Source organism: Copadichromis virginalis, linkage group LG10, assembly GCF_057382275.1.
Source record: "Copadichromis virginalis isolate Kocher_CV1m ecotype Utaka linkage group LG10, C_Virginalis_male_GT1.1, whole genome shotgun sequence".
Classification (NCBI taxonomy): domain Eukaryota; kingdom Metazoa; phylum Chordata; class Actinopteri; order Cichliformes; family Cichlidae; genus Copadichromis; species Copadichromis virginalis.
This window is the reverse complement of record NC_140627.1, coordinates 32669906-32685404: the sequence shown is the minus strand read 5'-3', so window position 1 is coordinate 32685404 and position 15499 is coordinate 32669906. Positions and strand designations below refer to the sequence as shown.

The following is a 15499-nucleotide window of genomic DNA, read 5'->3' as shown; positions in this document are numbered from 1 at the left end:
CTTAGAGGTTAAGTATCAGCCAGATGCTGATAATCAAATGCAGTTAATTCATTTATCATCGGAAAGCATGACCACCTCTATTGACTCATTCAGGTGTGTGATAACACAATTCAATTATATTTTATTTTTATAGCACAAATCACAACAACTGTCACCTCAAGGTGCTTCGTATTTTGAGGTAAAGACCTTTCAATGATCCCCAACAATCAGACGACCCCTGTGAGCAAGCGCTTGGTGACAGTGGCAAGGAAAAACCCCATTTCAACAGGAAGAAACCTCCAGCAGAAGCATACTACAATCTTCTCAGGAGTGAACAGCAAAGACGTCCAAACGTCTGGGAAACTGCAGAAAAGCCTCAGACTCTACGGACCTCAGTCAGCTTATTAAAGGTTAAAGTTCATGTCAGCACACTTAGATAAAGACTGCACAAGTACATCCTTTTTGGAAAGGTTTCCAGGAAAAAGGTCTCTCTAGAAACGACATGGCTGCACGGCTTAGGTTTGCAAATCTCAACAAACTACAAGACCTCTAGAACAATGTCCTTTGGACAGACAGAGTGGAAATGCACAGCGCCACCTCTGGAGAAAACCAAACACAGCAGATCAGCAAGAACACCTCATACCAACTTTCAGCATGTTGGTGGATGGACGATGATTTGGGCACCTGGCAGCCGTTGAGTCGACCATGAACTCGTCTGTGTACCAAGACTCAAACGTGAGGCCATCTGTCTGACAGCTAACGCTTGAACTAAACTGGGTCGTGCAACAGGGCAACGATCCGAAGCAGCAAACAGAACGACTGAAAAAGAAAGGATTCAGGGTCCTCGCCACGCCTGAAATGCTGCGGTTGGACATTCACAGAGTTGTGCATAAACAAGTGCCCACAAACCTCAATGAGCTGAAGCAACATTGTAAAGAAGAGTGAATGAAAAATCCTCCACAACCATATCAGAGATGAATAAAGTCACAGTTTAAATTACTCCTGCTAAACAGTCACTGTTTGTCACACAGTGGTTTAGTTTGAGTAAAGACCCGCTGTGATATGTCGGTGTTGTTCACTGCATTATCACAGTTTATTGACTGTATTTATCGCTCCACTAACACTATGTAACAAACAGAAGAGTACAGCGACACTTACATTGAGAGGAAACAACTTTATGAAGTGACTGATGCGTTTCGGCTCGTGGCGTTCCTCGGGGTCATTCGGCCAAGCTGAAACACGTTGGTCACTTCCTGAAGTTGTTCCCTATTAATGTAAGTGTCGCTGGACTCTTCATTGGTGCACATGACATGAATATTTTTCCAATTTTAAAAGCAGGGATCATCGTTGTTAGAGCGAATCACTTCACTCAGCTTTTACATCAATTTGTGTTATTTTAAATACACTACTGATCCAAAACACCTCATAAATTATTATTTAAAACTATATGCAGATATTTAGAGGAAAAAAATCCCAGTTTGAGTTAAAGAAAGTGAAAAGTTGTCCAACACATGCTGAAGAATAACACTGCCAGCCCTTGTTTCGATGAATGAGTGCCCTGTTTACTGAAACACGTCTTAAATTAAATTAAACAAATTATTCATTCATCCCCAAACAAAAGGCCGGGGAATTATCCCGATATCAGATGACTCTCACATCCAAAACCAGGCAAACCCCAGTGAGGTCAGAAGAGTCACGGCTGCATGTGTGATGACTCAGTGGGGACAGTGCTATATGAGGAAAACTGAGAACGATCATTAAACAGCAATTATGTGTTACATATTAAGCAACGAGAAAAGGTGCAAACTGGTGCAGAAAATTCTGCAGATCGCAGGAAATTAAACGCGCCGGGCTCACACTTTGTGTTGAACTGAAACTCAAGAGTTTAGATAAGTCTCAGCTCCAGAGAGGTCAGAGTCAAGGCCTGACGGGCCCAGAGATACGGTGCCTTTCTCAAGGGCGCTTCGGCTGGATGCCAGCACAGAGCCTCAGGTTCTGGTTATGTATGAGCACAGCTGATAAACTCATGAAACATCTTCTCAGGTGCCTGTGCACACGGCATTAGGATCATGTCGGCTGTGAGCCACTCAAACCTTTGTCTCCTGTTTACTGGAACAATAACAAAGGCCTTTGATCGCAGGAGGGCCGTTTATGTTGCATTAGGTATTCAAAAGTGTTAAGAGTTATTGGACAAACTGTGCCAGTAGAGTGTCCTACGAGCCAACCTTCTCACCTGGACCCTTACCCACAGATATCACAGCTTCCTGGTTGTAGCTGATTAATGAGGGCCGTTTTAATGATGATGATCTTTGGCAGGAACAATAAAATCAATTGTGTGCACAAAGCCGTGCACAGCACAGCTGCTCTGCCACAACATCCTGTTTCGCAAACTACAGGACGATGCTGCAAGATCAGCAAGGGAAACCCGATGTATTGCTGCAGCCACAGTTCACGGTTACAACCCTTTCCGGACAACCTTTTTAGGTACACTATCAAAGCCACGCCAAAAATAATTTTAAACATTTGCTACTTGTAACGTTTTCCCAGGCTTTAGGTCATACTCCTTGATGCAGCGTATACTGGCATATAGTAAACATTCATACATGCCCTGTGTAGGTAGCATAACACAGTTATTGACTTTACAATGTAGTCGGCACAATGAACAAGGAAGACAGAGATTTCACGGTAATTAAGAGATTTGTTTAAACATATTCCACGCCGAAGTGGACACTGTTTGTTAAATTCTTGAATAAAGTCCTCATTAAGTTGACATTCAGCGTAGGACCACGGATATGAAACAAAGCTTTATACCGCTCGAATTATAAACGGAGTTCGGTTGGTCGTTTCTATCTACTCGTACGAACTGTATTTACGGTAACACCCTGCGCGCATAATCAGAAGATTTGTCAGGAAGTGCAGGAACAGTTCGTGCCGCCTGAGTCCGGGGCATCCCTCCGGTGCTGTGACTGTAACACACCGGTGGAGAGGAGCTGTCACACCGCCTTCCCCATCCTTACCTTCCCGTGCTTTGAGCAGCACAGTGTTGGCCACGATGTTCTCGAGCTCCATGTTAATGCTGTGCGGGCTTACAGCAGCGGCAGCACACCGAGCTCCAGGTCCCCCCCGGCGGCTTCAATCACAGTTATCCTCTGCCAAGCACCGTCCACCGCCACCACCTCCTCCCACCGCCCAGCCAAGGAGGAAAAACTCCGTTCTGCTTTCGCGCAGACCCGTCCGGTGACAGTCCGCGCCCCTCCTCTCCTCTTTCTCCTCCTGTTACTCCTCCTCCTCGCTCCATCACTCCGCCCTGAAGCTGCTGTCAGAGAGGAGGAAATAAAGCAGACTTCTCACTCTGTTACAAAGGCGCGTTTAAGGAAATAAGCATCATAATATCAAAGGCAGATAGCTCACTCTGCTCATATCTAATGCTTCGGTTTTGAGCCCCGAAGTGTGTGTTAGTTAAAGAAGCAATTTAAAGGTATTAGAACATGCTAGCAACCATACCATTCGAGTTTGAGTTATATTACAACAAACTTTACTTAAACATCAATTTAAAAAAGACCGAGTGGCATAATTTATAATGGACGCTTTACCAGAGACGGAACTGGTCTCTGATAGCGCTTTGTGACTTTAAGCTAACCGTTTAACCATTTAATCATTTAGTACTGTTAGCTAAGCATTTAATTACCTTTGGTTCACCGTTCAGTACTTTTAGCCATTTATAACAGGTTATTACTTTTAATTCATTTGGTTAACTGTCTTTTATTTTTAGTTAACAGTGTATTACCTTTAGCTGACCGTGTAATCTGTTATTTTTAGCTGTTTCGTTCCTTTCTTTACATTAGCATTTTATTAATTTTTTGCTACCTGTGTTATTTATTATTTTTAGTTAGCTGTTTATTACATTTAGCTAACTGTTTCATTTGTTACTTTACATTAATAGTTTATTACTTTTTTACTACCTGTTGTATTTATTATATTTAGCTAAGTCTTTATTACATTTATCTAAATAATAACTGCAGCTCCATGAACACGCACAGCTGTGGCTCCAGCTGCCTCTGTAGTTCTGCAAACTTTGACCCCCACAGAGTTGAGCCTTTCAGTTCAATCAGCTTACCTAAAGCAATTTAAGATTTAGGTAAGTTTAACACAATTTAACTGCAAACATTTGTGCAAATCCTATTGAAAATAACTAAAATTACTTTTTTCTTTTTTCTACTTTTACTTATTAAACCCATTCAGTTCAGTTTGGACTCGTTTCTTAGAATCAGAAGAGCCTCCAGGAGCTCCAGCTTACAATGTATGAATTGAAATTCCACCGCTGTGGGAAATTTAAACTTTCATAAGTCATCTGAACTTTTATTGTTTCCTGTAATATTGAAGACAGTGTGTGTTTGTGTGAACTGTACAGGAAATATGTGTCTACTACTGTAACTGCTAGTAGATCTACTGCTTGTGGTACTATTTGCATATATTTATTGATGTTTCTTTGTTATCATATGTCATTTAGCTATTTGTGAATTTAAGTGGTAATATTGTGCAGGTAAACTTGCTTTATTAATATGTAAAGTTTATTGATATAGTGCTTTTTAAGATGAGGACATGTCAAAAAGTGCTTTAGAAACGTATTAAAAATGGTGAGATAATCACCTGAATCCAGTAGAACAATACAAAACACCCAAGCGACTGGTATTTAAAGAGACTGTAGGCTGCTCCTCAGGTTTGGCACTAAAGTCTGATATATATTAGATTTCAGGAGGATTGTGTCAGTATTTCTACTTTGGTGTTTCTCACAAAGAAAACTATGAGAAGAAACTCAGATCATCAGCAGGGTTTTAACCTTTAAGCAAACAGGCAGGAGGGTTTAAGTGCAGATTTTATTTATATCTGATCAATAATGAATAATGACGACTCTGAGGATGTCTGGATTTCAGCGCTGTGAGTCTCTGAGCAGGTGTGGAGTAGGTTAGATCACACTGACCTCTGGATGTTTCAGTCATCAGCTGCAGGTTCTCAGCTCTGACTCAGCAGCTCAGAAAAACATGATGTCAAGCATCTCATTTAAAAATAAAGATCCCCTCAAATCACCACAGAAAAATGACGTAGAAAACACCGGGCTTGTTTTTAGATGCTATTACAGGTTTGTTACATGGTGGTGTAATGAACGATACTGCTCGTGTTTAAAGATCAGTTTGTGTTGGATAATTGTTTTGTCAAGTGAAAAACAGGATTTTGACTTTTAGCAGTGGATAAAAAAGCTGGAAGTTGTAATTCTGATTTATAATCAAAGTATTCATGAATGAATTATTCATGGCATGTTCACAGTCACATACATGACATGGATGAAAATTATAGATTGATCGACGTGTAAACCAATTTAATGCTGAAGCCTTTGATATATTAATGACGTATATTGTTGTTGGGTAGCTTGCTAATGCAATTTATCTGCAAGATAAGATAAAGGTTTCAAATAAATGATGCATTATTTGCATCCAACATACAGGAGAGTAGAAGAAAACAGCATAACATGGGAATATGTTACAATGTTACAGTGAGTGAATGGTTGTACCTTCTTTCTGCTCTCATCCACTGTAAGATTTTTTTTTTTTTTTTTTTTTTTTTTGGCCTGTCCCGTTTGGCTCTTTTGCATCAGAATTGTTGTCTAAAGGCAAAGAAAGATGCCCAACGGATTTACTTTACCAAATTGACCATCCCAGCCTTGCCGTAATGGTCCATTTGATTCACCTTTTATTGTTTATTTTATTTTCACTTACTGAATACAGGACAGACTTGACTGGGGGGAAGAAGGGGAGAAAGAAAGAGGGAAAGAGAAACAGCTGAGAAGAGGGACGGGGGAGAAGGGCAAAAGACAAAAACCAACAGAATGGGCAGAGAAAAAAAAATGCATATATCAATCACCTGGATCACCTGCTGAGAAAGAAAAAAGAAAACAAGCAGAAGAGAACAAGAGTAACAGAATAAACAACATCACAATGATATATGGGAATATGACAGTAAATACTAAATGTTAAACATTATTGTGCAGCACATAAGATCAACAGAACACAGTGTGCTTTGAGGTAGGAGCCAAAAAGGGTGTAGTTTGTGGGTGTGATCACCCGTGTGTACACCTGTGAGCATGGACGCGCTTGTTTTTTTAAAAGGTTCCTTCATGTAATGATCTGCTAGAGGGTGTGGGGGGGCCACAGCCCCGTCCTCCAGGGCATGAAGCAGGTGTGGAGGAGATCAAAACTCCAGACATCCAGAGGCCCCCAGAACACAAGAGACCAAGGAAGACCAGCAGCCGCGGAGCAGAAGCCAGGGGGGGTTGCAGTGACGCGCCCGTGAGCTCCGCCGGCAGCCAGCCGTGCCTGAGTGACCGAGCAAGCCCCAGGCTCCAGGCCCCGATAAGCGGCCGCCAAGGAGTGAGCCGGTGTGTACCTGTACCACTGTACCACTGTAAGATTAACAATACTCTGATCCAGCGGCTTGTTGGGATGGGAGACCCACATGTCCCCTTCTGGACTCACCTCTGTTAATATCTTAGCAATTTGGCATAACATACAGTAAACTTAAAACTTTCTATTTTTTAAGTTTTTCCCGCAAAATTATTTGAATTATTTGATTTATAAAATAATTGCTTTAAGCAGAGAAAATAATTTCTTCGTTTATATTTTTATTTTTTATGTCACATTATTTTGTAAATATTAAAATGTGTTTATTTTCTCCTGTACTATATTCTTTTTTATTTTATTTTATTTTTGCAGATGGACTCTGTACATTCTGAAAAAAATGAGAAAAGAAAAGCGGTTGGGTTGGAGGGGTGTGGCCTAGTCGTCACATGACCTGCACAAACCAAACACGTGCTTCCTGTTGCTGCCCGCACGTTGGCTGTTCCTTTCTGATTTTTGGAGCCACAGTAAGAGCAATACAAAGTTTGCGGCTCTGAAAACGGAGGAAAATCTCTAAAATGCCGCGAGCCAAGCAGTCAGCCCGGAGGAAGAAGTTTGACTACAACCGGAACCGGAAGAACGTGAAGACGAAGAACAAGAAGAAGTCGAACCCGAGGATCGAGCAGTGAGTGTTAGCATGTGTGCTAATATTAGTAGGAATGATGCAAAAACACGTTGTTAAAGCTGCAGCCAAAACATATCAGTGCCCCGAGAAAGTTGATTGTTGGTCCCATTTGTTCCATTTGGATAAAGTCTTCATAAAAGAGAGTATTTTATACTTTTAACACAAGTATCTGAGTGTGAACTGAATATTTGTCATGAAATCAGCTGTTTGATGTTAGAGGATGAATGTACAGAGGCCCACTAAAACCTCACCTGCTGTTTTTAATGCAGTTGTTTGAGTGATACACAGACGGAGGATGGAAATGATCATTAGTGACGGTGACAGGCACTAAAATGTCCTCTTTTATGTGAACCAACAACTGAAATGTTGCAGCAGATGTGCAGGGTGTCTTTAAAAATGCTGAGAAAACTGGACAAGTCATGTCCTTAAGAAATGGAAGGAAAATAAATCCCGCAAAGACCTGACACAGGGCCTGAGAGATGGATCTGCGGTTTACTGGCTGTCAGGAAGTCATTGTTAACGGAGGGAAACAGGAAGATTGGGCTGAGGTTTGCCAATTATCCAAACACTGGACTGAAAATCAGTGGCAGCAGATCTGATGGAGGGATTATTCCCCATCATCACTCCATCAGAGGAGCCTCTGTGATGGTTTGGAGCTGCATTTCAGCCAGTGGAGCTGGGTATCTTGGCAACACCGTTAAAAAGTACCATTAGATTTTGATCCACCACACAGATCATCTGGAAAGCATCTGATTGGCAACGGTTGCATTTGTCAGCATGACGGTGATCTCAGTGTCAGTGCAGTAAAAGCATATCTGGATAGAACAGCATCAGTCATGGATCGGCCTCCCCGAGCCAAGACCTCGACGTTATTGAAGCACTGTGGGGTCATGAAAGTGAAAGGAACAAAAGAAGAGCTTTGAATGTCCTCAGAAAGCTTGGCGAAGTATTCCTGAAGACCTCTTAAAGAAAATACAGGCTGTGTTGGAGGACTAAGGGTTTCATTTATTAGTAATAAATCTGGTGAATAACTGTTCCTGTGCATTAAAGACTCGATTCTACAGACAAAGTTGTGCTCTTGGTCACGTGCTAGGCTGCAGTAGATGAGCTGTTCTCATGTCTAACATGTTGTCGTTGTCAGATCTCAGATTCGAAATGCGTGGGACGACAACAAGTCCGTCGCCAGGAACCTGCAGGAGATGGGTCTGGCTTTTGATCCTAACCGCTCTCTGCCCATAAAACAGCAGAAGGTAAGAGACTGCGCACAGTTTAGGTCTCGGATCTCTTTAGCTGCGCTTAATTTGCTCTAAAAACATGTTTTAGATGCAGTAAGGGTCCAAAGTCAGTTTCGAAACATAAATATGAATTTATTCATAAATTCTGGTTGTGAATGTTTATATTTTATTCAGGTCTTCTATCCAATCTTTCTAATCATCTGTCATTCAGTTTTGGTGAGCCTGTGTGAATTAGCCTCAGGTCTTAGCTGACAGGACTGGCACCGGCGTGGTCTTCTGCCGCTGTAGCACATCTGCTTCAAGCAGTATGCACCCAGAGATGTTCCTCCGCCTACCTTGGCTGTAATGAGTGGTTTTTGGCTCATTAGATATTTGTGTTAACGAGCAGCTGAGGTGGTGTACCTAATGAAGTGGTCTGTGAGTGTAGAGCTAAAGATGAAAGTGATTAAATCAGTCATATTTATAGCAACTGCAAACACCTGAAATGAAGGAATGACCTCAAGTTTTTGCTATAAATTCTGTTAATGTTAAAAACAACCAGCACATTAAACTTGCAGCATGTTTGTGTTGACCTCCTGCAAATGCTAGTTTGAGCCTGAAGGGGGCGACAGAGTGTTAATTATGAAGTCTGCACTCAGCCTGAGATGTTTGATTGCTCCAGGTTTCAGACAGAAACAGAGATGCTACCTCCTGAATTTATCCCGGCTGATGTTTTACAGCTGCTCGTGTTTTTAATTAATCACCGCTGCCGTTTCAACCCGGGGCTAAACCGAGTGAATGCCGGCCTGCGGGCTGCACTTTGTTTTCCAGCAGCCTTCAGACATTCAGACGTTTTCATTTTGTTCTCCTGTGACGGCGACTAAATGATGAATTCGTGTCTTCCCCCCGGGCTCGGCGGCGAGGACACTTAAACGGTTTTGTCTCCCGAAACGTCGTCGCAGATGAGATAAAGCACATTTCACAGCTGTCATCGCGTCGCATTACGGTGGAAGACGGATGATTATGTTTATTAACCCAGAGTCCAAACAGGCTGCCTGATGACCTTCATTGTGTTTTTCTTCCACGCGTGCAGCTCCCCCGGGAAGACAAGAAGCCTGCTGTCGTCACCAAACCCTTCATCGTACAGCGTGAGTGTCTCCTCCTCATGTACATGAATGTCTGCTTCACTTCATCCTGCAGGTGACAGGAAACGCTAAACTAAACCCCACCTGCTCATTTATTCATTTATTCTTCTTTTATCTGGAGCCAGGAGCTGTGTGTCCATGATGTCAGCATGTTTTTCTGTCACACTTCTATGATTTAGGGATGATTTCTAGTTCATTGGCTCCGATCAACGTGAGAATAAGATGTGATCTTATAAAGACAATAAGTCGATGGAGAAGCAGTAAGTTTACAGGGCGATGCCAAGGTTGATAAATGACAATAAGAGAACAACAGAAAGGTCGGTGACCTCAGCAGAGGCATCCCGGCCTGCTCACTCAGATGTGGAGGGTTATTGTCCCGACTCTGGACTCCGTCTGAGGGTCTGATGTCTCCACCCTGAGTCTGAGTCTATTCACCTTTCTGAGGTGCAGGTGAGGGCAGGAACGTAGATCGGCGCTCGTCTCCGTCACTAACGTAGCCCAACAGAGGCCACTGAGCCGGCCGCTGCACAGAGCCCGAGGAGGGTTTGTTGTGGTCAGAGTTGGCTGGATGCTGGTCACCACGGCTCGTTTAAAGCCTGCTCGTGGATGCCAACCAGGCTGTGCTTCTAGGATTTAGCAAATATTCCCAAACACTTCATCCGTACACCGGTCTGTCCGGTTCAGCTCGTGAGCTCGACCACGAGGCAGCCAGAGTGGGTAGCAAATCTGTAAAATTACAGAAAAAGTTCTGTTAGCTCGTCGTCCAGATTGGGGGATTTTTCCATAATAGTGAAAAAAAAAACAAACTTTACTGCCATTTAATCGTTTATCTAGTTTTTATTCCTTCAGTATGAGCGGCTGTGGAGAGGTCTTTATCAACGGGACAACTGTACAGTTCAAGAAAAACAGTTAAACGTCGAGAGTTTGTCCAGTGGGCCGGATCCTGGCCCACGGGCCTTATGTTGGACCCCTCTGATATAGGGGGTCTTCTGATTGTTGGCATTTCTCAGTATCATTGTGGTCGTCACCCTACAATATAAAGCACATGGTTAACAATGTGACTTGTAGTGTGAAGCACTTTGAGCGGACAGACACTTTGGAAATACACGAGCATGGTGAGTTGACCGTTACCGTGGCGGTGGGGTGGGGGCGGAGTCAGGATAAATCGTCCTCGGCTGCTGCTGCTTAATGACATGTCAGTGTTTTTAATGACGGCTTCTTCACTTCACTTCCAAAAGTCTTTTCACGTTGCGCGCTCTGTGAATGCAGCCTAACTAAACCAATTAAAATGAAGCCGTGTTTCACTTCTGTGTGTTTGTTGTGATGTTATAGAAGCAGCAGCTGCAGATTCACCATTTTTATTTCCAACCTGTGGCAAGGTCGCGGCTCAGAAACGCTCGTCTGCGTCGGCAACCTTATTTCAGTTTGCATATTTACCTTCTTCCTGTTAAACCTGAGAAGAGTGTTTTTGTTCTTCTTCTTTGGTTTGTGTGAGCAGAGCTGGAGGCAGAGGCCAGCCTCCCCGGCAAAGACACCAAGACGTTATCGACCGACCTGATCGAATACGTTCAGTACATGATCCGAGAGCACAACCAGGACTACAAGGTAAGAACGACCAAGCTTGGACCACAGTGACTTTCATCTGGATTTAACAGTAAATAACAGCTCCTTCATTTTACGGCCAATTTCCTGAGTTATTCATGAAAGTTTCACAAAAATAAGCAGGTACTGACAGTAAAAGGTCAGAAACCCCCAAGTGACCGTTACTCATGTGCGTCACCCATGGTCTCTGCAAGAGGCATCCCATATCTGCACCTGTAACAGCCTCGAAGCACGTCAGGGCCTGCTTTATCTTATTTAAGGGGGAGATAGGCCGGAGCATGTGTCATCTTTGTGTTTCATGAGCCTGTAACTCAGAAAATAATCACGTTGTGAGGATAAATATTAAATATACTGCAGTTATTGCACAGAAAAATCACCTGATTCTGAGGGGGTCGGATCAGAGGCATTGATTGTTGTAGTTTTTTATACTTGGAATAACCCTGAAGTGACTTGGATAAACAGAGCAGTGTGTGGCAGAGGTTTAAACCGAGTTTTTATTAGAAAAATGACTCGTTAAAATGAATTTTCAACAGTTGCTTTAGATGAGACTGAGTCACCGCCGGGAGCGCTGCCAAGCCAGAGTCAGTCAATAAGAGGGGATATTGTGAGAGTGTGGATTTTTCTCTGTACAATGAAACGTCCTTCACGGAGAAATTTTCCACCCTCGACTTTTTGAGCCGAATGTGTCAGCTGGAGCTTCGCACTGAGAACGTGTCGGCAGATTCAAGGGTTTTATTGCAGTTCAGACCCGGGTGTATACTTCTGCTCCCATCAAAGTGATGCTTTTTTTATTTTACAAATCAAAACACAGAAGAACATTCAGACCGAGGTCAACCATCGAATTACCAGCAGATGGAATAACTGCTTGAACTGTAGCAGTACTTCATCAGTCAGAGCGATGTGATCAGCTGGCTCTCCGGCGACTCACTCGTCCCACTGATCCCATCAGACTCCGCCATCTTGGATTGTAGCTGTAGGTGCTGACAGCCGTCACTAGCTGTGTTCCAGCTGTGAGTCGGCTGAATGACATCGAGGATCATCTCAACAGCAGGTTGAAGGGAAGGCTGAGGCCTCTCTGGCTAGGAACGACTGAACTTTCAAAATAAAATGTAATGGAAACTTTTTTTAATAAACTTTAAAATCAGGTGCTGAATATACTTGGTGGTTATTACACCTGATCACCGCCCAGGTATAATTAATATGTAGGAAACACTCATTGCCCCTAACACCGCTCATGCTGGAGGTTTCTTCCCGGTGTCATCAAGCGCTACATCATTAGGTGGTTGTTGGATTGTTGGGGTTTTCTCTGTATTACTGTAGGTCAGGGGTCAGCAAGCTTTAACACCCAAAGAGCCATTTGGACCCGGGTTCAACGTCAAAGAAAACGCTGGGAGCCGCAAATACTTTTTGACATCTAAAATGAAGATAACACTGTATATAAGGTGTGCTGCTTATGAAATCCATGAAGTGCTACAGAGAAAATTACATTTTATTTATGTAATGAACACATTTGAACTCTTAAAGAAATATAACAAAAGGAAAGCTGAACGAAAATGATCCAGCAAACAAAAACTGTTGTGCTGCCACCCTCATATCGCCTTTTGGAGCCTTCACCTGACTTTTAAAAAATAATTGGAAAAAAAGCACTATGCTGCTAAAAAATGAAAAATAGATCTTTGCAGAATTCTGCATAAATATGTATTTTACCTGGTTAATGTGTGTGGCGGGGCGTGGTCTGCAGCGCCGCTACAGGGGAGGCGGACGCACCTGAGCGGCACCCGCAATCACGCCTCGCCGCCTTAACGTCTGTGCTGTTGTGTGTCGGGCTGTGAGCTGCAAAGCTACAGCCGGCTGTGTGCGTACAGCAACCGTGTGTGAAAAGTGGTCAATAAAGAGAAGCTGAAAAGCGAGTTCATGCAAACATCGTCGGGTCTGCCGTGATATGTTTACAACGGGACTTCTGCTCCTGAACCTCTGCGCACAGCGTCTGCAGATCAGGGCTGTAAGAAGTCACTTTCATCTTTACAGGACTGTAAGCTGTCGTCTGTGAGGCGTGAGCGGTGTTTGTCTTTAACATAGTTCACAGTGGAGAACAGCTGCCGACATAATGTGGATCCGAAGATCCATAACTGGCCTACCTGGAGTTGAAAGTCTCGATAAATGCACGGCGTTTCGGCGGGTACACCGGCTTCTGCGAGTGTGACGCTTATTTTGAGTGATGAAAAAATAATAGAATATAATTTTATTTTTATATTTCAATATCACAACAATCTTCCAATTTAGAACTACAAGTTAAAAAAGAACTGACATAAATAAAATGCACTTCAGTTAAATACTTAAAAAAACTAATTTATTTTCCCAAACCACGCGGAGCCGCAGTATAAGGACTGAGGAGCCGCAGGTTGCCGACCCTGCTGTAGGGTCTTTGGCTTACAGTATGAACCACGTTGAGAGGAATTTTGTTGGGATTATGTGTAAACAAAATTGAAAAAGAAAAGTCCTGGTGCAGAACAGCAGTCATCTCCCGGCTCTTTGTATAATAATATTTCATACAAGGCGTTCATCACAGATTCTCATTAGGAGGGACTTTTGGCTGCCTCTCCAGTGAGTCATTCATCCAAAGACTGACTCCAGCTCCACCTTCCTGGGCGCAGTCGGGCTGCACATGAACCAGTCCTCCACTGGTTGCAGATCTTTTTAGGGAGATCCTTTAATTTTCCGCAGAAGAAAGACTTCAGTTGACAGCTGTAGTCGAGTGGATGGGGGAGCTGGAGTCGGTCCAAAGGATGAGAGACTCACTGGAAAGGAAGCTGAAAAATGTTGAAAACAACTTGGACAGCAAGTTAGCTGGTGTCTGAAAGCACAAGCTGGTTAGCTGAACAAGAAGGTTATCTTACAGGCGATCATGGAGGAATAAAAATTAAAGATCAGCACGTAGCAGGTGGGAAATGCTGAGAGTTAAACTGACCACTTGTTTTCCAATACAGCATGGATCCATTATTTAAACTAAGACCCATCAGTCAGTGGAAAACAAGAGCAAGATGCTGACAGTAAAAATGTTAATGTTCACAGAGGAAGGCTCTCTCACGCTGCTGTCCCTTCCTTCCCCGCTCTGCAGGCGATGGCCAGAGACGAGAAGAACTACTACCAGGACACGCCCAAACAGATCAAGAGGAAAATCAGCGAGTATAAACGCTGCCACCCGCAGCACTACGAGGCCTTCGTCAGCTCGCTCGCAGCTCCAGAGCCGATGGTCCAGTAGAAGATCTGCTGTGGGTCTGAGGAAGTGGACTGTGGACATTCAGACTGAGGTCAAGTGTTTGGACGGAGAGTAAAATACCAGAGCTGTCGGCGAGTGCCGAGGAAACACGTCCATGTTCTGGGACGTTTCTCTCTCCTGTTGTATTTTTAATTGAGTCATTTTGTTTCAGGATTTATTCGTTCCTTCTTGTGAAAGCCAAACATGACTGAAATGAGATTTTTAATCATTTAAACCCCTTGAAACTCGTCCAGCAGGTGTGGGTTTTTTCCCTCTCTGGGATAAAAGTATTTCAGTTTCCTCCATAATCCTCATAAACCACAGGAGGACCCGAACATCCAAGTAAAATCATGAAAAATGGATATATTTATATTGGTGTGTTAATTGATTTCTGTTTTTATTCCCAAGCAAACCAAAGTCCGAAACCACGAGACAAGAATGATCTGTGCAGAGATCGAATATCAAGTGAGGTGCTAAAATAAAGAAGTTGGTGAATGTTTTTACTGATAAATAGCAAATATGTGAGCGTTTTGAGCCAGAAATAAAAGTCGGGATGATTGTTGGGACGCTCAAAGAGTTTCTGGATGTGACCAGAAGCGACAGATCAAAATATTTTTGCTGATTTGGAGGAGAGCTCTACAAAAATGTTAACGCCGTGTGAAAGCGTGACCCAGATCTTGCTTTTGGCGTGGCTCTAAAGACCTAAAATTACATTGCACAGCTCTGTTTTAAGCAATTCTTCTTTAAGTGATGGGAACTACGTAAGGATTATTTCAAACTGTCAATCATGCAAAGCTCCTTAAGCAGAGTCCAATAGTAGAAACATGGAGATTTGAAACAAGTCTTTAAACAGCTCTCGAGCTGATTCAAACAACTTGTTGAAAGGCTTTAAAAATTCCACCAATAAGGGAGCGCACCGGAAAAATATTTTGTGATTTATTTATTTTTTGTGCACAATGTGTATTGTAAACTAAATTCTCGTTGCAGTGGAGTTGAGCTTCAGTCTTTGCTTTAATTGTGTTCAAATGCAGAGGAAGTTTGTTCACTGTGTTTAGGTAGAAACCTCATTAGAGTCTGGTTTTACTCTTTTACTGAACACGCAAGTGTTTAATATAAACGTACACGTTAATTTGAGTGTTTGATACGAGATTAATTCTGCAGGAGAAGCCGAATCAGGATGTCTTAAATTTAAAAACATGTTTTAATCGGACGCTCGAAGTGCT

General features: G+C 42.9%; 3 protein-coding genes across 4 annotated transcripts in view; 1 reads left to right on the top strand and 2 right to left on the bottom strand.

The window, feature by feature from the left end:
• Window positions 1–3220, bottom strand: part of grk6 (G protein-coupled receptor kinase 6) — a 49565-nt gene extending 46345 nt beyond the window's left edge. The window contains exon 1 of the mRNA XM_085471067.1: window positions 2997–3220. Within this exon, the coding sequence (XP_085327193.1) occupies window positions 2997–3048 (52 nt within the window). The 5' untranslated portion in view covers window positions 3049–3220. The remainder of the gene's footprint in view (window positions 1–2996) is intronic.
• A 3600-nt stretch (window positions 3221–6820) lies between these two features.
• nop16 (NOP16 nucleolar protein homolog (yeast)) lies at window positions 6821–14787 on the top strand. Its single transcript, XM_085471066.1, has 5 exons — window positions 6821–7056; window positions 8198–8306; window positions 9364–9418; window positions 10914–11020; window positions 14136–14787. Exons 1-5 carry the CDS (start codon window positions 6950–6952, stop codon window positions 14277–14279), a joined length of 522 nt encoding a protein of 173 aa, XP_085327192.1. The 5' UTR covers window positions 6821–6949; the 3' UTR covers window positions 14280–14787.
• arl10 (ADP-ribosylation factor-like 10) overlaps window positions 9662–15499 on the bottom strand; it is a 37769-nt gene continuing 31931 nt past the window's right edge. For both annotated transcript variants that reach the window (XR_014922619.1, XR_014922618.1), the window contains one exon: window positions 9662–10141. The gene's annotated coding sequence lies outside the window, so the exon portion shown is untranslated. The remainder of the gene's footprint in view (window positions 10142–15499) is intronic.